The following is a 27479-nucleotide window of genomic DNA, read 5'->3' on the forward strand; positions in this document are numbered from 1 at the left end:
GGCTGAATGTTCTGAAAAGGGAGAATTACAAACATGGTGCAAGAGTGTGGAATAAGCACCCCTAACAGATAATCTTTCCTGCAATATTTTAGCCCCTAAATATTTTGCTGAATCTTTACCAGGATAAACTCACTCAAAACAATCTTAAAATTTATAAAATACACCTTGTAACAGAGCTAATTTTTCATGAAAACCTGTGCTCTAGGAGCCCATCCAGACTTTTCCTGAGAAGATGGAATGATTCAGATCAAGGGACTTTTCAAACCATTTTTGTCATTAACATTTATTTCAATTAAAGGAATGTAAATTCAGAATTAATGTAAGATAAAACCTTTCCAAAGTATTTGGTAAAGAAATACTATTAACAGTTTGATTAAAATGTTTGTGGTACCTGTGCTATGTATTACAGATGTTTATAAAATAAAAAGCCTATTCTGAAGAAAATCAAATTCTGATAAATTCTGGTTTGTAAAAAATCAATCCACTGGTACAGTCCTCCCAGGGGAAAAGCAATTTGCCTTTTTATCATCAGTTAAAAATCTAAAGAGCATACTTCTTTCAGTTGTGACCATCACAGCACTATATAACCTGTACAGGCCTAAATCCTTTTAATCAGAGAATACAGTAAAAGAAACAAGACTGTGGTATTTAACAGAGCTTATAGACCATGTACTAGAAAACATTTTCTTTTGAAAATAAAAATTTTATAATCTATTTCAAAAACATCAAACAATTGAAAGATACATAAACTGGAACAAAATTTCCAAACATAAATTCAAAAACCTTGGAAAAGCCATACCTATAGCATCAAATAACATCTAGCTGCATTTACTAACTAAAATAGTCCCTAAAAATGATTTCTGTATGTGTTAACGGAGTTTAACACTTCAACATTTCAATGGAAACTGCCATTCTGTCACACATTATCAAAATCTGTTCTCTAAATAATTTGAAGAAATTCCAATTATAAGACAATGAAGACTACAAATAGAAACAGTGAATTTTATAAGTTTTTCAGAGGCCTATATGTGATTTCCAAACACATAATTTTTTATGCTTATAGTTTGGAACAAATTTTCCCTGAGCACTCTTTCTGCTTGGCTAGAAAAATTAAAACATGATCTATATAATAGAATTTAGCTTGATTTCTACTGAATGCACAGCATTTTTCACCCATCAAATGTATTTGGGAATGTTTCCTTCTAGACACTGCTAAAGTAGTAAGTAATTGTAACTGTTTAATGGGGCTATTCGAATGGCTTTAGAAATATGGTTGGGTTTTAGAGCCCTGAGAACTGCGCACTGGGTGTTTTAAACAACTAAAATGATTTACTATCCTAAAACTATCAAGTTATTTTAATAAATTCGGAATGGCACTGGCTTCACAGAGGAAAAGGAATAATCAGTAATTCCAGATCAGATAACCAATAGATAAGCATTAAAAACTGAAAGAAAAACAAGTTGGATGAACATTGTGCTTTCCATGGATTAATGCTGAAAAAAAATAACCCTCTTGCCCAACACAGGGAATACATCACACCTTGAAACTTTATTTAATATAGGCTTGAGACCTGTCACTCCTTAATATTCATGCAAACTTAAAATTAGCATCCCTGGGAGTTTCATTACACAGATTGCAGTTCTCAATGCTATCCCAAGAGTTACAGCTCAAAAGGCATACTATAATCAGTGCACATGCACAGTACCATCACCAGCTGTGTTCCCTTAATTTATTAAGGTCTTAAAAAGTCTTAGCTACTTGAGAGTTGAGGCCTCCTCTCTTTCAAATAAATAAAGGATAACAAATATTAGGAGTCTTAACTATGCAAATCTGTAAATACTGATTTTCTACATAGCATCACATTAAAAGAAAGTCAGATTTAAGAAGTTTCATATTTACAATTAGGTTTCAAAAGACCTAACTATACATTTCCCTTAGCATTATGATTTATGTGGCTTGCAAGAATAATAAATAAAACATTTAGAAGTCACTGTTCTGAAGATCTTCAAGAAGTGAGCAATTTCAGATGTCCAGAGGTGTGTCTTCTTTTTAGTTGTAGTTAAGATGCTTTATGCAGGACGCCCTGGACCAAAACGGCTTTTAGACCTAGATTTTTTAAACAGAAAAGAAGGTCAGAGGTACTTCTAAAACAGGAGGAAGTTGCTGCTGCTTTAGGTTCTGTTTGCTTGACAGTATCAGAGTTAAATGAAACTTCATGTAGCCCCACAATCCATTTTTAAAAACCTTTGGAGTGAGACATATTTTGGAATTCAGATTTTTGTGGATGTGGGGGACAGAGTATGGTACATATATTGTATATTATGGATTGGAGCAATGCCCTCTAACCAAACACATTAATACTTTTTCAGTGTAACAAATGAACATTTAAATTAAGTGTGATAAATAAAAACTATAAACAGCATCATAGTAGTTCAGCCAGGTTTGAGTTGCCACAAATGCACAAAAAAGTCTTGATGGTTTTCTGGATTTCAGAATTGCTGATAAGGCATTTGGATCTGTAGTATTAATGATCCAATCTCAATAAGTGTTATAATTTAAAAGAAATTTTGTGATGTAAAACGACAGAGGACCCACAAGTTACTTTTTATTAAGAGAAATAAAATAAGGGACAGGAAAGACTTCAATGATTTATATAAAATAATAATATATAACCCATAAACAGTATAAAATTCTACTAATTCACAGTAGCAGTATAGTTTACATTCTTATCAGCAGGTGGCTCAGAACAGAAGTAATTCAGTAAACAGAAAACTTAAAAAAAAACCCAAAACTATACTTTCATTAAATTTTATGCTTATGAGCTTTTTAAGTCTTAACTTGATGTTAAATTCTGGTTCTGACTAATGTCTCGATGATCTAATCTTTGAAACAAAACAAACCAAACTCCAATTATGTGCCTCTATTGTTCATGTCATTTTCCCTAAAAAAAGAAAATCACGTCAAAGCCAGTCGCATTCTGAATCTGTTTATGCTGCTTTACCTTGTGTTTTTTTCTGAGCTGCTTTGCCGGGCAGTGACTGGCACTGAGGCCTTAATTTGCGCTTCAAGTCTGGAATAAATACCTCCTGCAAACTGCAGAGTAAAGGGGCAAAATGAAGTTATTACTTTTATGGAATCAACAGAAGCTCTGCTTTATTAAAATGGCATTACTTTTTAGCTTAGCAGTAATTTTATTTTGATCTTTAAAATTCAGACTCTTTGAATTATAATTTATGTGAATAATTTTACATATAGTAAAAATTCACCCTTTTTAGCGTACAGTTCTGAGTTCTGAAAATGCATACAGTAGTGTAACCATTGTTACAAGGGAGAAATACATTTCCATCACCTCAAGAAAATCCCCTTGTGCCTCTCATAAGTCAACCCACGATCAGTTCCCGGCAACCACTTATCTGTTTTATGTCCCTACAGTTTTGTATTTTTGAAAATATTACCTAAATTGAATCACACAGTCTGTGTAGCCTTTGAAATCTGGTTTCTTTCACTTAGCGTAATGTGTAGGAGATTCATTTATGTTACTGATGTATTAGTTCTTTCTTTTTTGTATGCACCACAGTTGGTTTATTCATTTACCAGGTGAAGGACATTTGGATTGTTTCTAATTTTTGGCAGTTCTGAATAAAGCCAGTATAAACATGTATGAACTGATCTCTACGGTGAGTAAATGTTTAACTTTATAAGAAACCGACACACTGTTTTCCAAAGTGACCATTCCTTTTTGCATCCCTACCAGCTATAAATGAGAGTTTCAGTTGCTCTCCATCCTGACCAGCACTTTTTCCCCCTTCATTGTAGATATTTTAGTTGTTATATAGCAGTTATATTACTGAGGCTTTAATTTACATTTCCCAAATGACTAAAGATGCTGAATCTTTTTATGTGCTTATTTACCATCTGTATCCCTTCTTTCATGAAGGGTCTGGCTAATCTTTTGCCCATTTAGTTTTATTGGATTATTTTATTATTGAGTTTTGAAAGTTCTTTATATATTTTGGACACACCCTTTACCAGGTAAGTGTTTTACACATATTTTCTCATAGATTATGGCTTATCTTTTCATTTTCTTAGTAGTGTCTTTCAAAAAGACCATTGATATTTTGATGAAGTCTGATTTGTCAATTTTTTCTTTCACAGATCATGCTTTAGAATTTTTGACACTGTATGTTAATGATATTGAAATTAAAATTAAAAAAGAAAGATTTTATAAGTTTTATAGGGAAGTAAATTTTTAAATAAAAGAATTAGGGCAAGAGTTTTTGTGAATACATAATACCAATACTAATGTTAATATACAGTGTTATGACTAATACATAGTTTTAGTAAGAACACAGGTATTTCCAGGCATCATTTTCAGCAAGATTACATCTTATTTTAGAAATAACATCTAAGCACTGCCTACAGAGTTGACTGAAATCAGCAACTTCCAAAAAGTCACCCTCTGGATAGTCAGCAATGCACAGCTAATCTACTCGTGGTGTGACATTACACTTTCAGCAATAACCTACCTTATTATGTGTGTTATAGAGGACTTATGGACCACGGGTGATACGAAGGTGGACAACGTTTATGTGAGTGAACTGGTACAGAATATAAAAATATATTAAAATATTTACATTAGTTTTTAGAAATTCTGCCTAAAACATCTTTATATTACTCATGATGAAAATAAAGTAGGAAGGCATATCTATGCAAGCACAGTGCCCTAGCACATAATTCTTACTTCTTTTGCTTCCTTTGACTTGACACGGTCCAGATCACCCAATCTCATCTTTATTAGGTGCCCTGTAATTTCGGACATCCGCCGCTGATCTGGAGGTAAAATATAATAAACCTAACTTTTTATGGGGATGATTTATAACTTCTGTTTCTTAAAGAACACACACTTCAATTATCATGAATTTATGAAAATACCATTAGATACTATTTTACAGACATCTACACATATTTATCTTTGAAGAACTTTAGGCAGCAAGTGGTAAAATGGCTTATACATAGGTAATTGTGCTGCTTTTAAAAACAATTTGACAATAAATTTCATATATTAAAAAAATAAAAAAATTAAAAATTAAAAAAAGATTAAAAACAGACCTATTGGTTACATGTTATAATAAATAGTGAAGAACAACAAAAAAAACCCACTGTAAATGAACCTAAAATATGATGCGCAAGTAATGGGCAAAAGTCAGTCTGAGACCTCCAAACCACAGGTGCATAAAACAACACATTATCTGCTGGGGTTGTCTACTAATACAACTCTGGTTGATTCCTAAGGGAATGTGCAAATTCTGGGCTTTATTCCAGTTGGAACTTTTAACGCTATTCAGCATACTGCATAAAATGAAAGATTCCTGGGGCACCTGGGTGGCTCAGTCGGTTGAGCGTCCGACTTAGGCTCAGGTCATGATCTCACAGCTCGTGAGTTTGAGTTCCGTGTCAGGCTCTGTGCTGACAGCTCAGAGCCTGGAGCCTGCTTCAGATTCTGTGCCTCCCTCTCTCTCTGCCCCAACCCACTTGCATTCTGTCTCTGTCTCAAAAATAAATAAACATTAAAAAAAAAATTTAAAAAAAAAATGAAAGATTCCTCTCACTGTTATTTATACCTAATCTGTATGTTACCTAAATATTAAAACTTACCATCTTCCCTTTGTGCATCCTGGTTGAATCTCAAGGATCTTGTGGCATCCCATTTATTCTTCTGCATACTCACGCTATTAGAAAATTTAAACAAAAATCAGCACTGATGCTTTAAGAGTGAATATCTGATGGATTAAGGAGCAATACTCACATGAAAGGAGACACATCTCTAGAAGTTGACTAAAAAAGAGTAGATAACATTAAGGTCCAATTAGAACATATTTACTCATTAGTGTTACAGTTTAAAATAAAAAGCAGCTTAATTTATTGAGTTCAAGACACCGTACCAAAAGCATCACAAGTATTATTTCATTTAAACCTTGCAACAACCACACGAGACAGCAGCCGTAATTATCTCTATAATAAAACAGGCTCAGAGAAGTTAAAGAACTTGTCCAAAGAGATATAGACCTAAATTTGAACCCAGCTTTATCTGTCTGACCTGGAAGCCCCAGCTTATACAATCTTTTAGAATTCACTCATTTGTGTGCTTGCAGCACTTGGCACGCAGATGAACGTACAACCTGCCCAATATAATTGTGTGGAACTTGTCTCAATGCAGCCTTTCATACATTTTTGGAATCTATGATTTCTCTTTTAGTCAAATATGGTTATTATTGTCCTCTTAATCCTACCTGGCTTTCAAAGGCATGTGAAATAAGAATTATTTTAAAAGCTCATAAAATACAATTTATTTAAAAATTATAAAGTCTACTTATTTATCTCATTTCAAAGTTTTTTGAACAAGTACTACTGGTTCCAGATTCAAAAGTTACAAACAGCACATATAGTGAAAAGTCTCTGTCTCCCATTCACTTCCCTTTAGAGGCAACATTTTATGCATATATAAGGAAAGATATATAGATTCCTCTATCTATTCTATACTATGTATACTTTTTCTCACCTATCAATATATCTTAGAGATCTTTAATCTGTTTATGTGGAACTTCTTTGTTCGTTGCTATATCTCTAGCATTCCACTGTATGTTCTTACTCTTCTTCAGATTTTTCTTGGCTCTATTTGCCTGCTTATTTCTCAATATGAACTTTAGAACAGTAATAGATAATTTAGAGTTACCTTCTCTAACACCTTTTCTTTCTTCTGACCACAGGGTGAAGACATCTGCTTTTTTGGTTGTTTTGTGAACTTCTTTGGCTTTTCCTTTTTCCCTGACAAAAGAAAGTCAATGTTATGAGCATAAGTTTCACATACTTCTCCAAAGCACTTATTACTTACTTCCAAACAATAAAACCATTTTGTAAAAAAGACATGTTTCTTAAAACTAACAAATTACCTCTAAATAAAATATAAATATATTGAGAAGTTGAATGTACTTTATAGGGGTTAGTTTTAATTACTTTTCTTCTTTCTACTTGTCAAAACCTTAAGGAGAAAAAAATCAGGGCAATAATTTCAAAATCCCAGTGAAATTAAATGTTGAAAATGTTGGGGGAAACTATATGTATTTCTCTGAATCTAATTTGATAGTGGTTTTAACACCTAATTCCAAATTTTTATATACCAAAAAAAAAAAAACAAAAAACAAAAAACAATACCATAACCCAAAAAAACACAGTTTGGGAATGGGAGGAATGAAGAACTCACAAAAAAGCTTTAAAATGTCTTTGCTTGGGTGGGTGGGAAGGGGCTATTTGGGTAAAAATGGAGGTAGGACAGAAATGATTTTGGGAGGAAGCAGATTTGGGACAAATTGTATTCTGAACTAGTGCTTTGCTACAATCAATATTCTGAATTTATTCTAGCTGACAGTGTAGAGGACAAAGGAAAGGAAAAGAAAAGAAGGAGGGGAAAGATGCGTTTCTCTAAAATCAATGTTGGAAGGTAAGGCGAGTACATCAGATCACTGTTTCCCAAACATCAAAAAGACACGATAGGGTGAGATTAGAGTGTGACGACAAGTTCCTTCTAAAGAAAAGAATGGTAGAAAGAGAGCAAAAATACTATAAACAACCAAATGTAGGTACTGACAAATAATCAAAGGGAGGTAGAAAGTTGAGTGTTTACATTTAAAGGATGCATGAGGTGGGGAGGTAGGGGAGGGATTGAATGAAACAGGTGATGGGGTTAAAAGAGTACACTTATCATGATGATATGCTTATCACAATGAGCACTGAGTAATCTATAGAATTGTTGAATCACTGTATTGTACACCTGAAACTAATAAAACACTCTATGTTAACTATATTAGAATTAAAATTAAAAACTTAAAAAAAAAGATGCATGAGGTAAGAATTGTGAGTTTATGGCTTTCTGCCTGAGGGCACTTTTCTCAATATCCCCAGCTAAGGTAGGAAAATTACAGCCTTATGAGCTCCAGGGAAAAGATGATACAATTGAAAGAAAGAGAAGCTGGAAATTTAAAGGTGAAATTTTAGAAGAAAGTCACAGAAGACTGGAGATCTAAAATGTGACTATAAACTCTGCCCAAATGATTGTTAAACTATGAAAGTGTACAGGAGACCCTAGGAGATCCAGCTAAGCAGGCAAGCAGAAAGACACTTGCAAGACAGAATTGCTCTTGAAGAGAAGTGAGACTTTCTTGTGCCTTTGACTGGATGATTTCCCAAACTTCATTGAGCTCAAGCTTCTGAAAGCAGGAGCCCTACTTAGGACTAGAAAACAACTAGTAATAGAGAGGGAACCCATAAAGCAAGGTGAAGCTAAGCAGGTAAGCCCCCAAATCTGAATATAAAGTCTGTCAAAAAATTAAAAATAGATCTACCCTATGTCTCAGCAATAGCACTACTAGGAATTTACCCAAGGGATACAGGAGTGCTGATGCAGAGGGGCATATGTACCCCAATGTTTATAGCAGCACTTTCAACAAGAGCCAAATTATGGAAAGAGCCTAAATGTCCATCAACTGACAAATGAATAAAGAAGATGTGGTTTATATATACAATGGAATACTACTTGGCAATGAGAAAGAATGAAATCATGCCATTTGCAGCAACATGAATGGAACTGGAAGGTATTATGCTGAGTGAAATAAGTCAGTCAGAGGACAGATATCAATGTTTTCACTCATATGTGGATCTTGAGAAACAGAAGACCATAGGGGAAGGGAAGGGGAAAAAAACAGTTACAGAGAGGGAAGGAGGCAAACCACAAGAGACTCTTAAATACAGAGAAGAAACTGAGGGTGGAGGGGGTGGAGGGGGTGGAGGGGAGGGAAAATGGGTGACGGCCATTGAGGAGGTGATATACTCACACAATGGGTGATACACTCACACAATGGAATATTGTAATATTGCAATAGTGTAATATTGCACTTGTTGGGATGAGCACTGGGTGTTGTATGCAAGCTAATTTGATAATAATTATATTTTAAAAAAAAAAGGCCCATGTAAGAATTACTTAATTCTCAAAGAAAATATCCTTGTGTCTTTCCTATTTACTGTTATTGAAGGCCCAGAGGACATGAAGTCTTATGTTAACTTGCAGATTTTTGTGTCTAATAGAAATGCAAATGATTCTTTTTTAGAAGAAAAGATAACCTCAAAGGTTATCAGTTACTGCCTAGTAGAACATCAATCAGTTTTGCCACTAACTTGCAATCCTTTTTAACATTCTTTTTCAAGTGTCTATAAATACCCAAGCCTTCAAATGTTCTCTGAACCAACTTTGGCTGTTTCTCTCACTAATGAGTTGAAAAATGTTGACACAAGTTCATTCTGTAGTTGTATAAAATCATGTTTTTAGTTTTTTAAAAATCATACTCTGGTGCTTCATTTGAGTGTCACTTCAAAAAAAATTTTTTTATTATTATGTTTATTTTTTGAGAGAGAGAGAGACAGAGCGTGAATGGGGGAGGGGGAGACAGAGAGGGAGACACAGATTCTGAAGCAGGCTCCAGGCTCTGAGCTGTCAGCACAAAGCCTGATGTGGGGCTCGAACAGTGTCATTCAAATCATCTCCGGTACACTGATATAAGTCATACATTTTGAGAAACCCCTTAGGTTACGCTTGAAATGAAAACTTGGAGGATTATTTCTCAGTACACTGCACTTTTTAAATAACTTTGTGATTATTCTGTGTTAGTGCCAGGGTTAGAGAATCTTGATGAAGCCTCCTTTATTTATTTTTTTTCCATGTTGTAACCTACCATGTAGACTTACAAAGCTAATTCATCATCCCTTGCATTAGAGCCTTTAGAATGCAACCCCTTCATAAAAGTGAGACTTGATTTTATCTTAGAAATCAGTACTTTGTTTCTTGGATATTTCTTCTTCATCTCCAACTTCATCTTCAGTGACCTCAGATCCAGTGGTATATTCTTCTTCTTCCGAAAATAATGATTGTTGTTTCTGAATTAAAAAAAAAACACACACACACACCCTTTTAAAAACATAATATTAATACATCTCTAATGGACGCTTTCAAATTTATCTAAATTTAATGAGTCAAACAAGAGCTAATAAAATGACGAATACCTAATACAACATTCAGGAAATGGCCATAAGAAGTTCTACATTTAGGAGAGGATCACATTACATTAAATATCTTTTATTTATTTCCTTCGCATATTCTAGTAGAGTGTTGGGCCCATAATAGGTCATCAGCATTTGTCAAACTATACCTCTATCACTCAACTGAATGCATGTTCCTTGATATCAGGATTATATTAAAATATAATAATTGCTAGTATTAAACTAGTCCCATAAGCAACCATATGTACACATTCTCTGGATAAACGTGGCCTTGGATTACTCAACCATATCTGCATCAGCTTCCTGCATCTACCCACCCTGCTTTCTGTCATCACTGATCCAAATTCCATTTCCATTCTTCTGAATATTGGTGGCACATGGCAGGGTGATGGCAAAGAGGTAAAAAAAAAAAAAAATCAACCAACGTGTCAATCAAACCACCAAATACCTGGAATTTAATACATTTGTTGCTTTGTTCTATGACCTAATGTGACTTAAAAGTGACTTCAAAAAAGCCACTAAGGAGACTTATGGAGTATATGTCTGTTTTAAACAATGGCATTTTTAGTTAAGTACAAAATTACAGAAGCTGAAAAAGATAACTGCATTGAACTAAAGTCTGTAAAATAAGATACTGGTAAGATTCTATTAAACTAAACTTTAGTTTTGGAAGAAAGAGATCTATGAAAGTAAAGTATAGTTGCTTACTTACCAGTTGCAGAGTCCAGTTTTTCAGTGACAAAAACTATAAGACAAAGGAATGAGAGATTAATAAATTTGTATCTACCCAGATTGCAGCTCCTTATTTTCATGTGGATACTGTAAGAGTTGAAAAAAGCTGCAAGTATAGTTCCTTTCCAGGTTGAAACAACTTAAAACTCAGGCTGAAAATGATGTTTTACAAGGTTTTTATAACGGCTGTCTATAAAAAGATGTATATGTTTATAAAAAGAAAAGAAAGAAAAAGAAAATCGGGGCAGCTGGGTTTGCTCAGTCTTAAGTGTTTGAGTTTTGATTTCGGCTTAGGTCATGATCTCACAGTTTGTGAGATCAAGCCCTGCAATGGGCTCTGTGCTGACAGCATGGAGCCTGCTTGGGATTCTCTCTTCTCCTCTCTTTCTGTTCACTCTCCTTCTACTCCCTCTCTCTGCTCATGCTCACTCACTCACTCAAAATAAACAAACATTAAAAAAAAAAAAAAAGAAAAAAAAAGAAAATCAACACTTCTGGGGCACCTGGGTGGCTCAGCTGGTCAAACATCCAACTTCAGCTGGGGTCGTGATCTCACGGTTCGTGAGTTCAAGCCCTGCAATGGACTCTCTGCTGTCAGTGCAGAGCCCACTTTGGATACTCTGTCTCTCACTGTCTCTGCCCTGTCTCCGAACCCTTTCTTACTCACTCTCTCTCAAAATAAATAAACATTAAAAACAAAACAAAAAAACAAAAAGGAAAATCAACACTTCCCAGTATCATTTCCAAAGGATAAGTAAATCACAGGCAGAGATAATATGATTTAATTTTTGAACTATTTCAATCACTTTTTAATGTTTATATTTTATTATAGATTCAAGAACCAAATTATATATGGATATTCAAAAAACCTCATTTGCTATATTGTACATAATTAAAGAATGTTAATGATTGAATATTTGTAGCCATTTGGAGTTGACAATACATTTTACATAGAATATTTCACTTTGTCAAGTAAATGATACCTCAGCCAATACAAAGCGAGGAAGTTCATGGGCAAATAGAGATTCCCTGGTTGTCAGTAATAAGAATCAAAGGACTTAAAGCTATCTGGCCACCTGAAAAATATTTCAGTTTTGAAACCCTGCAAAAACTAAATGCATTCCTGATTTCAATTAAAAAAAAATTTCATACCAAAAAAGTTTACAGAATTAGAATTAGGAGGGGACAAAATATCCCATTCATACTATCTTCAATCCTCAAATCATTACTTGTTCATAATAAAACCTCTGAAGAACATGTTATATTTTTTCCCCAAATTGAAGTTGATTAATTATTAGTTGAGGGCAAGGAACATGTCCTATTACCCTTACAGTCCTACTAACTCAGCATTTGTTATGATCAGATAGTCAGTAAATGCTTATTAATTGAAAATATCAATTTCAGTTTAAACCCATCACATTTCAGTCAAAGATTAAATGTCACCAATTGTTCATATCAAAAAAGAATAAGTGAAACAAGCTACTCACAGCATTGAGCTCCCCACTTTTGGGGCCCCATGGTGTATTTGGCTCCAATAAAACATCACAGTCTAGACCCTTTTCATCACAGGGACCAACCCCAGAATCACTTGAAAGAAAAAGAGATTTTAGGGAGAAGTGTTCAATTTCAGAAGAAGTTAAATGCAAATGATGTCTATTTTTATTGCAAATGTTTTATAAATGTTCTTTAGAAATATAGTTCTTGAGTATAAGGCATGCCACCTCAACATTTCCATTTCTTAATTCCTCCAGTGATTTCCCCTAGCAGAAGGCACTCCATACAGGGGAGGCACTACTGCATTCCAAGCATCCTACTTGCCAGGTAGTGAGATGGGCTGCTAAGACTGGTACTTTTATGAGAACAGCCTGCAGGAAAGGGTCCCCCTACCCCCAACCTGACAGCTTACTGCAATTGCAAAATGATAGAAGTGACTTCAGAAATTATTAAATCAAGGATTTCAAATTTATGCAAAGATAACCTTAGTCATTTTTTTTCTAGTTGTATCAATCAAGGATTTAAAAAGGGCTTAAGTGACTTCAAAAAAGAAAAAAAAACCCTCAAAAACTGAATTGCAGGTCCCAACCTTTCAATCACCAAAGACTCTTTTTATTAGTTTTTCTTTCCCTTGGACCTCCCATATTTTTTCTATCAAATAAACACCTGCTTGCTCTTACTGCAAGCTGACATATAATTTCAGTAAGCTTTCTGGAATAACATAAGCTATGTGGGGTCTGCCATTATTGGTTTGGGGAGGCACGAGGATTCTGAGATGGGAAGCACTGAATGAAGCGCTGCAGCGCGTCCCCCCACCCCCACCTCACCTAACTGTATCTTTAGAAAAAGGCACAACAATGACATCTTTGTGTTTGTGCAGATCGTCCAGTATTCTAGTGGTTGGACACGACAGCAAATCTCCGCCTTCACTTTGATCATGAAGAGCAACTACATGGTCCTTCACTTTACAACCCTGTCATGTAAGAGATACTACGTTAGAGAGGTTGGTTTGTAATAGAAATATTCCTTTAAAGATGATTGTATGTTTTTGTTTTTCTTTGCCCAGCCATATTGTCATATTAACCATTTTATAACTTTTTCTCAAGAAAAAAATAAGGCAGTTGATTCCTGTATAATGCAGGGTTGGGGTGCTGATCCCCTGCATAGTCAAAAATCCACATAACTTTTGGCTCCCCAAAACTTAACTACTAAGAGCCTACTGTTGACTGGAAACCTTACTGATAAACAGCTGATCAACACATATTGTGTGTTATATGTATTATATACTGTATTCTTAAAATAAGGCAAGCTAAGGAAAGAAAATAAAAAGGAAGAAAAAATATTTATGGTACTATACTGTACTTATCAAAAAAAAAAAATCAACATATAAGTGGATCCATGCCGTTCACCCATGTTGTTCAAGGGTTAACTGTGCTCATACAGAAAAGAGCAAGAAATATAAATGTACACCTTAATAAACAGTCAAGAATATTCATGTAACCAACATTCATTCACATTAAGAAACAGAATATTGCTGGGGTGCCTGGGTGGCTCAGTTGGTTGAGCATCTGACTCTTGATTTTGGCTCAGGTCATGATCTCACAGTTCATGAGTTCAAGTCCCACATGGGAGCCTGCCAGGGATTCTCTCTCTCTCTCTCTCTCTCAAAATAAATAAACTTATATATCTATAAGTGTATACACACACACACACACACACACACAATTAAAAAAACTAGAATATTACCAACACTTTTGGAATTCCTATGGGCTCATTCCTGATTGTAACTGCCTCCTTTCTCCCAAAAGATAATCTTTATCCTGACTTTTATGGTACTCACTTCCTTGCTTTCATCCTTTTACCACTAAAGGATGCATCCCTAAACTTAGCTATACTTTTACCTCACTTGTTTTGTTTAACATTATGTCTTTATGAGTCGACCACATTATTGTATGTAACAATAACATTTGTTTTAACATACACTATTCCATTGTATGCAAATTCACAATTTGCATATGTATTCTACAGTTGATGGATGGGTTGTTTCCAGTTTGCAGCAATTACAAATAAAACTGTTATGAACAATTTTTTACACTTCCTGGTGTAAAAGTGCTCATGTGTACCAAGTTATATTACTCTCAGAAGTATATGAGTGTTATTACTCTATATACTAACACTTGGTAAGGCATTTTAATCTTAGTCATTCTGGTGAGCATGTAGTAGCATCTCATTGTGGTTTTATTTTTTTTAATTAATTTTTTAATTTTTTTTTAACGTTTATTTATTTTTGAGACAGAGAGAGAGCATGAATGGGGAGGGTCAGAGAGAGAGGGAGACAGAATCTGAAACAGGTTCCAGGCTCTGAGCAGTCAGCACAGAGCCCGATGCGGGGCTCAAACTCATGGACCACGAGATTGTGACCTGAGCCGAAGTCGGATGCTTAACCGACTGAGCCACCCAGGCGCCCCTCTCATTGTGGTTTTAATTTGCATTTCCTCAACTACAAATGAGGTTGAACTCCTTTTCGTGGTTACAAGACAGCTAAATGTCTTTTTTTCCCCAGCAAAATGCCTTCTTGTGTGACGTTCCTATTATTGTTTTCTTATTGTGGGGTGCCTGGGTGGCTCAGTCGGTTAAGTGTCCAACTTCAGCTCAGGTCATGATCTCACAGCTCGTGAGTTCGAGCCTCATGTCGGGCTCTGTGCTGACAGCTCAGAGCCTAGAGCCTACTTCTGATTCTGTGTCTCCCTCTCTCTCTGCCCCTCCCCTGCTCACGCTCTGTCTCAAAAATAAATAAACATGAAAAAGTTAAAACACTTACTGTTTTCTTATTGATTTGTATGAGATAAAAACATCTTAATATGAATCTTTTATGGATATGTTGCTAACATCTGGTCCTACCTATGACTTTGTCTATTGAAGTTTATTTAATGTAGGTGATGTACTGGAATTTAAAAATCTCTTTCTTGGGACTCCTGGCTGGCTCATTCATTAGAGCATGCAACTCTTGACCTTGGATTTGTGAGTTTGAGCTCCATATTGGGGGGTAGAGTTTACTTAAAAAAACTAAATAATGGATGTGTGGGTGACTCAGTTGGTTGATCATCCGCTTCTTGATTTCAGCTCAGGTCATGATCCCAGGGTCATGGGATCGAGCCCTGTCTTGGGCTCCATACGCTGAGCATGGAGCCTGCTTAAGACTCTCTCTCTCTCTCTCTCTCTCTCTCTCTCTCTCTCTGCCCCTCTCCCCTACTCACTCTAAAATAAAAAATAAGATTTAAAAAAAAAATTTTTTTTTAACGTTTTTTATTTATTTTTGAGACAGGGAGAGACAGAGCATGAATGGGGGAGGGTCAGAGAGAGGGAGACACAGAATCTGAAACAGGTTCCAGGCTCTGAGCTGTCAGCACAGAGCCCGACGTGGGGCTCGAACTCACGGACCGTGAGATCATGACCCGAGCCGAAGTTGGCCACTTAACCGACTGAGACACCCAGGCGCCCCCAAAATAAGATTTTTTATGGTATTATCTTTTAATAGCTTTATTCGTTCTCCTTTCACATATAGATCTTTTTTTGTGAGTAGTTTGGGATAGATTCCATTTCCATTTTTTTTCCCCAAATGGATATACCAATGTTCCAGGACCTCTTACTCAAAAGTCTATCCTTTGCCCACTGCTCTATACTGCCACCTCTGTCATAGTCAAGTATCCAAGTGGCTCTGAGTACTCTCTTCTACTGGTCTGTCTACTCTTTGCCAGTATCACCCTAATGGCTTTGTAATAAATCTTCATGTTGGGCAGAGCAAGCACTTCTACCTTTGGTTCTTTGAGAGTATCTTGGTTATCCTTGGCCTTCTTCATTTCCACAGACATTACAGTCAGTTTAGCAAAGTTCCCAATAAAAATCTGTTAGTATTTTTATTGAGATTACATTGATCTAAATAGACCAGTTTGGGGAACATTTACATCTTTACAGTACTGAGTTTTCCAATCTATGAATGTGGTATGACAATCCATTTTTTAGTTTTATTTTCTCTCATTAATGTTTTACGTTTTCTGTATAGAGTTCTGGCACATATTCTATTAGATGTAATCCTAGGTACCTGACTTTTTGAGACTACTGTAAATGGTTTCTTTTTATAAATTTGATCTTCTAACCTTGTTTGGTTTATAGAAATAAAAATGGTTTTTGTAAATGATTTTTAACAGATCAATCTTAAATTCCTATTAATTCTAATAATTTATCTGAAGATTCTTCAGGATTTTCTATGTTCACAATGTGATCTGCAAATTATGACAGTTCCTTTTTGATCCTTACACTTTTTATTTTTTTCTTGCATTAATATACTGTCTAGGACCTCCAGTTCAATTTGAATAGAACTGTTGTAACAATGCGCACCCTTATCTTACTCCTAATTTCAAAGGAAAACTTTTCTACATTTCACTATTAAGTGTGACATTTGTTTTAAGTTGTGTATTATCTATTCTTTATTGGATTGTGTTATTTCCCTTTTATTTCTAAATTTGCTAAGATTTTTTTTTAAATCATTCCCTTTATATACATTAATTTGGAAGTTATACATTCTTTTGTCCTTTTAGTGGTTACCCTAGAACTTATAACATGTGTCCTTGACTTATCAAAGTCTAATTTGTTAATACCTCCTGTTTTTTTTTAATTTTTCTTTTAATGTTTATTATTTTTGAGAGACAAAGAGACAGAGCATGAGCAGAGGAGGGGTGGAGAGAGAGAGAGAGAGAGAGAGAGACAGAATCCGAAGCAGGCTCCAGGCTCTGAGCTGTCAGCACAGAGCCTGACACGGGGCTCAAACTCAGAAGCTATGAGATCATGACCTGAGTTGAAGTCAGATGCTCAACTGACTAAGCCACCCAGGCACTCCATTAATACCTCTTCTCTTAAACAATGCAAGACCTTTTAAACTGTCAGACCTCCACTTTAACATCCTTCTAATCTACAGGCTATTGTTGTGGGTTTTAAAATTATACATTAAAATCTAGAGTATGTGTCAATTATTTTAAATTTTCTGTTTTACTTATATAGTCCTATATTTATTACAAACATACACACACACACATAAAGTGTTACCATCATTGCTTAATATAGTCAATGTTCATTTAGATTTACCAATATATCAATTTTTTTCTTTGGTCTTCATTCCTTCCTGTATCTTGAGAACATCATTAGTATCTCTTTTAAAGCAATTCGTTGGTTGAAAATTCCTTCAATTTTTCTTTGCCTAAAAATGTTTTTATTTTGTCTTCACTCTCGAAGGATATTTAAGGAAGGCACAGATTTCTAGAATATTAACTATTTCTTTTGGTACACTAAAGACTGAAGGAACTATACTCTGGCTTCCATTGCCACCATTTTGAGATGTGAACTCTCATTATTGATGTTTTGAAGGGAATCTACTTTTTCCATCTGGCTGCTTTTAAATGTTTTCTTTTGTTGTCTGCAGTTTCACTCTGATATGTGCAGGTATGGATTTCCTACCATTTTTACTGGAAGTCACTGGAATTTTTTTTTTGTTTTTAATTCCAGTTAGTTAACACACAGTGTTATATTAGTTTTAAGTGTACAATATAGTGCTTCAACAATTCCATTAAAGGGAATCACCAGAATTCTTTTTATTTTTTTATTTATTTTACTTTATTTATTTATTTTTTTTAAAGAGAGACAGCAGGGGAGAAGGGGAGAGGGAGAGAGAGAGAGAATCTTAAGCACACTCCATGCTCAATGTGAAGCCCAATGTGGGGTTCAATCCCACAACCCTGGGATCATGACCTGAGCCAAAATCAAGAGTCCAACACTCAACCAACTGAGCCACCCAGGCACCCCTGGAATTCTTGAATCTATAAATTAAAATCTTTCAATAATTCTGAAGTATCTCAGCCGTTATCTCTTCAAATTTTGCCTCTAATACATTCTCTTTTTATTTCTATTGGGAACCCCATTAAGAAATTAGTGCTTCTTACATAAAAAGATAAATAGTGTAGAATACTACTATATGAGGTACTTAGAGAATTCAAATTTATAGAGACAGAAAATATAATGGGAGTTGCCAGGCACTGAGGGGAGGAGGAATGGAGAATGTTGCTTGGCTCTAGAATTTCAGTTTTTGCAAGAAGAAAGAGTTCTGGAGACTGGTTGTACAACAGTGTGAATATACTTAATACTACTGGGCCGTACACTTGAAAAACAGTTTAGATGGAAATTTTTATGTTTATTTTACCACAATTTAAAAAATGACATGCACTCTCTAGGTTTCTTACTTTTAGATTTCTCATCATTTTGTCTCTCTGTGCTTCATTCTGGATAGTTTCTTCTGACTTTTATCTTCCAGTTGTATCTAATCTCCTGTTAAATTTAAATTTGCCACTGAGCTTAAATTTGCCACTGAGCTTAAATTTGCTAATAACCCAAATTCCTTGGCAGTAAATCTAATCATACCCATCTGGCAAAACCCCAATTCTGGATGACCTCAACTACCCATTTTCTCCATGTTTGCACTCAACCAGCTTAGGGGTGCTAGAGAGAGTGACATAAAAGACATGTTGGGTTTCATTGTAAATTTATGATTACCAATCTCCCATGGGATCTCAAACTGCTTACTAACCTACAACCTTTCTCTGGAAAATTCACTCTCATGTTTTCCAAAAAGACTACTTCAAACCTTCCCTTTCCCCTTATTATTAGCAGATGGCTTTACCCCCTACTATATAGAGAACAGGAAAGGCATTAGATTGGAAAAATTTATCTAAATGACAAAAACACAATTTTACTAATATCTGCAACCATTCTACTCTTCTCTACTGTTACAACAGAGGAACTGCCCTTCCTCCTGTCTAAACTGAGATTGCCACATGTGCTTATGATCCCACCCTACCCTGTATCCTCATAGCCTTATACTTATCAACCTCTCTTCCTCAACTGGATCCTTCCCACTGCCTTTTAAAAAGGTCTCTCCTGGGGCACCTGGGTGGTTCAGTCGGTTAAGCGTCCGACTTCAGCTCAGCTCACGGTCTGTGAGTTCAAGCCCCGCATTGGGCTCTGGGCTGATGGCTCAGAGCCTGGAGCCTGCTTCAGATTCTGTGTCTCCCTCTCTCTCTCTGCCCCTCCCCCGTTCATGCTCTGTCTCTGTCTCTCTCTCTCTCAGAAATAAATAAACGTTTAAAAAAATAAATAAAAATAAAAAAATAAAAAGGTCTCTCCTATCAAAACAAAATAAAGCAGAAACAATAAACAAATATCTATAACGTAATACTGACTTACTTTCTACCTTTTTCAAATTTCCCAAAAGAGTTGCTATTCACATTGTGCACATTTGTTCTTCTTCCACTCACTCACTCTGCAACCCTTACCAATCTGGCTTTGGGATCTAGCACTTTGACAAAACAGATTGTTACACTTATGAATTCCAGGTTACCAAAGCCAAAGGACACATATCTTTCATTATTCTACCAGTATTTGGCATCATGGTCCACTTTTTCTTTCTTTAAATACTACTCCCTTGACTTTCACGACAACATCCTTGGTTTTCCTCCTATTATTCCAGCTGCTCCTGATCACTTTCGTTTGCAGGCTCACACTTCTCTATCCAGCCATTAAACTCTGGGAGTCTCTCTGGGCTCTGCCTTAGGCTATCTGCTCTTCTTATGCTTACCCATACCTGCTGGTTTCAATTCTTACTTATTTGCAAGGAGACTTAAAATTATCACCTCCAGGTAGCCAATTCTCTGAGCCCTATGACCCATGCATCTAACACTCTTTGTTAGACACCTCAATCTCAGACTGTCCAAAGCAAAACTCATGAGCTTCTCTCCAAACCGGATTCCCTTCTTGTTTCCTCGTCAGTAGACAGCACTACCACCACCCAGGAGCACAAGCAAGAAACTGAGTTATCCTCGACTCCTTCTTCCTCTGTGGTATAATCCACCAGGCCATTTCAGTTTTACTTCCTAAATACTGAATTCATCTCTACGACCCTAGGCCAAACTATCATCTCTCTCTAAGACTACCACGGTAACTTCCTCTTGTACCTGACTGCACTTACTATTCCCAAGCCACTCTCCATCCACACTGTAAGTGATTTTCAAAATACAAAATAAAGAAAAAACTGTAACATGGCCTACAAGGTCCTGGCCCTGCAGGGCCTATTTACCCTGCCAACTTTTTCTCAAACTATATGTTTTCTACAAAAGGCAGTTTCTTTCAGTCTCTCTCATTCACTGTGTTCCTTTTGGCTTTGGTATTCAGATTAGAATGCTCTTTCTTTTCCTCTTTACCTCATATACTCCTATCCATTCTTCAGATCTCAACTGAATGCCAACTCCTTGACTTGAATGCCCACATCAGACCAGCCTATTATAGATATTTACAGCCCTGTGTACTTCTTCAAACATTTCCTTGCATGCTTTTTTTTTTTCCTTTTGATAGTACTGTATGAACTAAAAGCTCCACGAAAGCGGAAACAATCTAATTTTACAGAAATTAGATTATTCTCTGACTTGCACAGTGTGTGAAACAGCTTTGGTGCTTTATAAATAACTGCTGTATGGATGAGGAAGAGAAGGAGGAGGAAGAGCTTTAGATTCTTTCCCCCCCATTTATGAAATCTAATTATATAACCTTTTCAAAAGTGTTACAGATCAAGGACTCTAACCTACAGCAATACTCACATATTGTACCAAGATATATGTGCAAGGATGTTCATTACAACACTGTAATACCATCAATCTGGAAATAATCTAAATGTTGATCAACAGGAGGATGGTTAAATAAATTGTGATATATGCACGGCTTAGGATATTAAACTGCAGTAAAAGAAAATGAAAGATAACCTAAGTATACTGTTGATCTAAAAGGGCAGAATAGTATGAATAGTATGATCAGATTTCCAATACCAAAACATTGCATATAATTTGTGTCTGAAATGTATAAAATGTCTGAAAGGAAACTGTTAACTGGTTACCTCTAAGACAAGATGCAGAACAAGGGAGTGGTGTAAAGAGGGTCTCCTACTTTTTACTATACTTATTTTTTATATTCTTTAAAGTCTTTCCTACAGGAATGTATCACCTTTATACTTTGTACTTTATACTACACTTTTGGGTCATGATCTCAGTTCATGGGTTCAAGCCCTGTATCAGGCTCTGGGCTGATAGCGCAGAGCCTGCTTGGGATTCTCTCTCCCTCTCTCCCTGCTCCTCCCACGCACTCTCTCCATCCCTCTCTCTCAAAATAAATAAACTTAAAAATTAAAATAAATAAATAAATAGATAAAATCTAAAAAACCCCAAAACAACAAAAAACAAAATTTACCTTTGTTAGCTGAGTGGGATCAAACCGAAGAACCTTTTGGTTACAACAGGGATAAATACCAGTGCCAACAGTACTCAGTGAACTTGCTGCAGTTGGATAAACCACTGTTTCTGAGTGATACTGACAATGTGAAAATTCTATACAGAGAAAAGCCTGAAAAAAGAAATATATAAAAGCAATGATTATTCCCACAATGAAATTATACATCTCAAAAAATTTTTACTTAAGACACATAATGTATATTCCATTTACATAATATGTACAGAAAAACAAATCTTTAGAGATACAAAGTAGATTAGAGGTTGCCTAGGGTTGGAGATAGACTGGGAAATGGCAGCAAATGGACACAAGGGACCTTTTCGGAATGATGGAAATGTACTAAAATTGGATGGTGGTAATGGTTACACAACTCTGTAAATTTACTAAAAATCATTGAATTGTACATTTAAAATGAATTAATTATATGGCAGGTAATTATACCTCAGTAAAGCTATTAAAAAGCAAGAATAAAAATACTTCATTCAAAATTCAGGTGCATTAAGTTGATCTCGATGTACATCTAATTTTATAAATGGCTAATCACATGAAAAGTTTTCCAAGGAAAAAAATGAAATAAAATTTGCCTCACTTGATTATTCCTAGACATATTTTTTAAGATAAATATTTAGCACCAATATTAGTGAAAACTATGGAACAATTCTGAATCACTGGTCAAAAACTGACCAAGGTTTAATTATAAAATTAATAGTTTTCAGATGTGTTTTAAGTTCGTAAAATAATTTAAAGAAAATTTAAAAATTAACAATTTTAAGCACTGATGTTGAACCTAAAAGCAGTAAAAGATAGTCTATGATGAGGGAGCACGGGGCAAGCTGACAGCAAAGTACAGGCTAACAGCACACTCCCTCAAGGTGGGCCATGTATGATATCTCCTGGACACTTCCAAAAACAGGAAAGGAAAAAAAAAACAAACCTCCAAATGGTTAAACTAATAAGAGTCTCCATCAGTTCACAAGAAAAAGGCAATCTCCTCAATAGCCTAAGTCCAGGAACTCCCCTACTGTCTTAATGTTAATGCTTTGCTAGAGGGAAAAACAACCTTAGCTTGACAATAGTTAGGTCTCCAGTAAGTCTTTAGCATATGAAAGTCTCTTTGGAAACTTCTCTTTGACTTTACCTATCCCAAGTCCATGGTATATAACCAGCCATTCTACACAACCCCAATGCAGCTCTTCCTGCCAATGGGTTCTGTCCCTGTGCTTTAATAAAGTCACCTTTTTTGCACCAAAGACATCTTCAAGAATTCTTTCTTGGCCATCAGCTCCAAGCCCCATGATCCCCACCATCACCCCAAAACTTCATCAGTCTATATTCAAAAGTCTTTGCTGTTAGTTCCCATTATGATTTTCAAATGGTTTTTAATTTAAAAATATGGAGTCTGATTAAAGCTATAGGGTGCACATACACAAAATATTTTGCATATGAACTATTTTATGGGTTTATAAACTCTCCGTAATATATATTTTTTAGGTGTTTATTTATTTTGAGAGAGAGAATACCAAGCAGGCTCCATCACAGCCCACAGCCTGACGCAGGGCTTGATCTAAAGACCCTGAGATTGCGACCTGAGCCAAAATCAAGAGTCGGACACTTAACTGACTGAACCACCCAGGCACCCCTAATTGGATTTATTGAAGTGTAACATTCATATAGTAAAATTTATCCTTATACAGTAAACTTCATCCTTTTTATGAGGTGTGACAAATGCATTTAGTCACATAACTACCACCACAGTCAAAGCCTAAGCCACTTCCATCAGCCTAGAGACTCCCCTAGGCCCCTTTTGAGTTCCTTCTTCCACACTAGCCTCACACAACACTGATCTGTTTACTGTTTCTATAGTTTTGGCTCTTCCGGAATGTCATGTAACTAGAATCATACTGTATTTAGCTTTTTGAGTCTGGCTTCTTTTACTTAGAAAATGGATTTGAAATTTATGCACACTGTTTTATGTGTCAGTTTATTCCTTTTTAGTGATGTATAAATGCATCACAGTATGTTTATCCACCCACCCATGAAGGACTTTATAGTGTCCTACTTTGGGTCCATTATGAAAACAGCCACCATAATAAACATTTCCATACAGGTTTTCATGTGAACATAGGTTTTTATTTCTCTTGGGTAATTACCTAGAAGTAGGATTGCTGGATTGTGTGGCTAATGTAAGTTTAACATTTACCATGCCTAACAGTTTCCCAAAGTCCTTGAGTCCTTTTGCATTCCTACCAGCTATGTATGAGAGTTCTAGTTGCTCCACACCCTCACCAGCACTATTTACTGTCAGGCTGGTGTATGTAGTAGTCTTCCCTACAATGGAGTATCACTAATAATCAAGGCTATCAGGCTTCTAAAATCTAACTTATTTAGCATTTAGAACACAGAAAATGTGAGGGATTTTTTTCACTTTTTTATAGCATATTGAAGAGTGAGTTATAATATTTAGTATTTATTATGGGGGCGCCTGGTTGGCTCAGTTGGTTAAGCATCCAACTCTTGATTTTGGCTCAGGTCATGATATTGAGGTTGATCCCTGTTCAGGATTCTCTCTTCCTCTTCCTCTGCCCCTCCCCCTTTTCTCATGCTGTCTCTTAAAAAAAATCCAATTAAAAAATTGTGGGGACTAGAGTTCACTGGGTGGAAACTTACACAGTTTGAAAAAACTCACTCTGATGGCTCTGATAAGCTGCTCTTCTATTTACCAAAAATTATTACTCAAGTGAGAGAGGAAAATTAGTGAGGAAAGGAGATATTAGGGATTTATAAAAAATTTTATGTAGAACACTCTAGATTTATACCTAACACTAATTAGGAATGACTGTGACCTATTAAAATCTATTTATTTTATAAAATTATTTATTACAGGTACCTTCATATAGTAAGCTTCTTGTGGTTTTATTACAGACTTCATTTATTTTTAAAAAATGAACAAAATCTTTTAACCTTTTTGGGAACACAACTACAATAAGCTACAATAAGAAGAGCACATATCAATAGTACCATATCTACAAAGTGTTTCTGAATTTTTGAAGAAATTAATGGGCTAACAGAGAAAGTCTGGCTTAAAATAACTAAAGGTAGTAAGGATTTTGTTGGTTTTTTTCCCACTGAAAAAACAGATTGGGTCACTTAAAACCTGTTGGTTTTCTAAAAATGAGGCAAGGTGTTGGTTGTTTCAGCAATGAAAGTAAAAAGGAAGACAAAGATACACAGTAAGAGAGATGAAACCAGATGGAAGGAATGTTTAATAGTGTTACCGTTTTTGCCACTAGTTTCTTTAAAAAGATGTCAGATATTGTCGAAACACATCCAAACATACTAGTTAAACATCCTGTATTAAAAGAGCCTACTATGCGGGGTGCCTGGTTGGCTCAGTCAGTAGAGTATGCAATGCCTGATCCTGGGGTTGTGAATTCAAGCCCTATGTTGGATGCAGAGATTACTTACAAACAAAATCTTGAAAAAAAAAAAACAAAAACAAAAAAAGGGAGAGCCCGCTATGAATGTTTACAGAACAAGATATTAAAAAGAAAAAAAAAACAAACTTCACCTGATAACATCTTGAACAAGTTAGCCAGTTGACTGTTCCCCACAAGCGCCAATATACATCTCTCCAAGATTTTAATTCTTCAAAAAGACTATTCAAATACTCATGAACATCCCAAGTCTTATCCCTGGGGAAAAGAGCCTCAATTATTATCTTATTTTACAAGCAAGTAATATAAACAATTTGTTTTCAGTACATGTTTTTAAATTTGTGGCTTATTTCCAATAACATTCCCCAAATGTTGGTTGTGGGATGGACTATACTGACAGTAGATAAAATTTCATTTGGAGTTTGTTTATTCTCTTTTTCTGTGGACACAAGAAAAAGATATAAAAGATTGAACGCCAAATTATTTTGCTAAACTATACAAATTATTTTGCTGAGCTATGTTAAATGTAGTTTGAGCAGACTAACAGTTGAGACTTAGGCATATGTTGCTAAATAGAACCTTTATTCTAATTGTACATATTATAGAATAAGTTGTTATTAATTATTGGTGATTCTAAACATTTCATTAATATATTATTTATATTATTTTCAAAAGGAATTCTCCAATAATTCAATAATATAGTAATATATAATCAGGTCTTAGTAACATACATTTTTAAGTTATAAACTTAAAAAATAGCAAAGGCTTAAAACCCTATTGGCTATGTCCATATGTAACTCATGTTCCTATTTTTTCCAAATCCCTTAATCTTTTGAACTTTTGCTATTTTTGTCCTTAGTTCAACAAATAACAGGATGTCATGATGTTATTACAAATTACATAGGCACATCTGTTTTTTTTTTTTTTTTTAAATTTTTTTTTCAACGTTTTTTATTTATTTTTGGGACAGAGAGAGACAGAACATGAACGGGGGAGGGGCAGAGAGAGAGGGAGACACAGAATCAGAAACAGGCTCCAGGCTCCGAGCCATCAGCCCAGAGCCTGACGCGGGGCTCGAACTCACGGACCGTGAGATCGTGACCTGGCTGAAGTCGGACGCTTAACCGACTGCGCCACCCAGGCGCCCCTAGGCACATCTGTTTTAATTAAAGACAACGGAAAAAATATCAACAGCTAACTTGCACGGAAATGCTTTAAATAAATCAAAAATGGATGTTGAAGTCAATATCAATTTTTTTCAAATAGTATTAATAGTTATTGCTGTCAGAATGAAAGTGCTTTCCAAAAGGTGAAATCAAGTCTTAAGACAAAGAAGTATAACATCCTAGGTGCTTACAATAACTAATGAAGATTTCCCTGATTGTCATATGAAGACAAAAATGAAACATTTTAAACATGACTGTAAAGGGTGCCTGGCTGGCTCAGTTGGAGGTGCATGGAACTCTTCATCTCAGGGCCATGAGTTCAAGCCCTATGTTGGGTGTAGAAATTACTAAGAAAATAAACTTAAAAAAATAAAAATAAAATAAACATGACTATGCTATTAATACTAGGGTCATATGTGTTTATATTTGTTTTAATGTTTAAAATATGCAATTTAACATTTATAGTGAACAAAAGTGCTATACATTTTTATCATAGAAGAAAAAAACAAACAAAATTAAAAGCATCCATAATATTATTACTTAAAGGTAACACCACAGTTTACACTTTGGCGAAATGTTTCTAGTTTTATGAACTTTCTTCCCCCCACTTAATTCACGACTAACAACTTGCTACGTAAGTATACATTCTTTTACAACATTATTCTCAAAGGCTGCACATTGAGAATGGATTAGATATGTTACATATAGATATACTACTACATGGATATATTTTAATTCACTTAATCATTTGGATGTTTCCCTTTTTTTCTATTTAAACAATATAGCGATAAATGTTCTTGTTGAGTGCTTTCACAAATCTAACATTACCTCTTTGGAGAAATTCCTAGCAGGAAGATATTTTTAGAAAATACATACATTTCAGAATTTTTGCTTTTCTGAGATATTATACCAATTTGCAACACTCTCCCCCCAACTGATAATGAGAACTAGTTTTGAACCTAAAGGGGAATAAGAAAAGACTACGTAACTAATGAAATACTGACAAAGTATGAAGAATAAATAGATTATGGAAAATTCAATTTTAAAGACAATTTCCTCATTCACCAAAATTTACCTGAAAGTAAATTTGGTTCTCTGTCAAATTCAATATAACATTTGCATAAATAAAATCTGTTAGGGAAATAATTTTTAATGGCAGTGACCAGA

At 35.2% G+C, this 27479-nt stretch overlaps 1 protein-coding gene across 4 annotated transcripts in view; it reads right to left on the minus strand.

Moving 5' to 3' along the window:
- Positions 1-264: 264 nt before the first annotated feature.
- Positions 265-27479, minus strand: part of SANBR (SANT and BTB domain regulator of CSR) — a 56103-nt gene continuing 28888 nt past the window's right edge. For 2 of the 4 annotated variants that reach the window (XM_060605035.3, XM_060605045.3), the window contains 12 exons: positions 25281-25404; positions 21674-21826; positions 13162-13307; positions 12328-12427; positions 10821-10853; positions 9886-9985; positions 6735-6826; positions 5808-5836; positions 5657-5730; positions 4743-4831; positions 3003-3094; positions 265-2107 (listed from right to left, as the gene is read on the minus strand). In XM_060605035.3, coding sequence (XP_060461018.1) covers positions 2071-2107; positions 3003-3094; positions 4743-4831; positions 5657-5730; positions 5808-5836; positions 6735-6826; positions 9886-9985; positions 10821-10853; positions 12328-12427; positions 13162-13307; positions 21674-21826; positions 25281-25404 — 1069 coding nt within the window. In that variant the 3' untranslated portion in view covers positions 265-2070. Of the gene's footprint in view, positions 2108-3002; positions 3095-4258; positions 4600-4742; positions 4832-5656; positions 5731-5807; positions 5837-6734; positions 6827-9885; positions 9986-10820; positions 10854-12327; positions 12428-13161; positions 13308-21673; positions 21827-25280; positions 25405-27479 lie in introns of those variants that run through there. The other 2 variants (XM_078444512.2, XM_078444513.2) reach the window with 2 other exon arrangements.

Source organism: Panthera onca, chromosome A3, assembly GCF_046562875.1.
Source record: "Panthera onca isolate mPanOnc1 chromosome A3, mPanOnc1 haplotype 2, whole genome shotgun sequence".
Lineage (NCBI taxonomy): Eukaryota > Metazoa > Chordata > Mammalia > Carnivora > Felidae > Panthera > Panthera onca.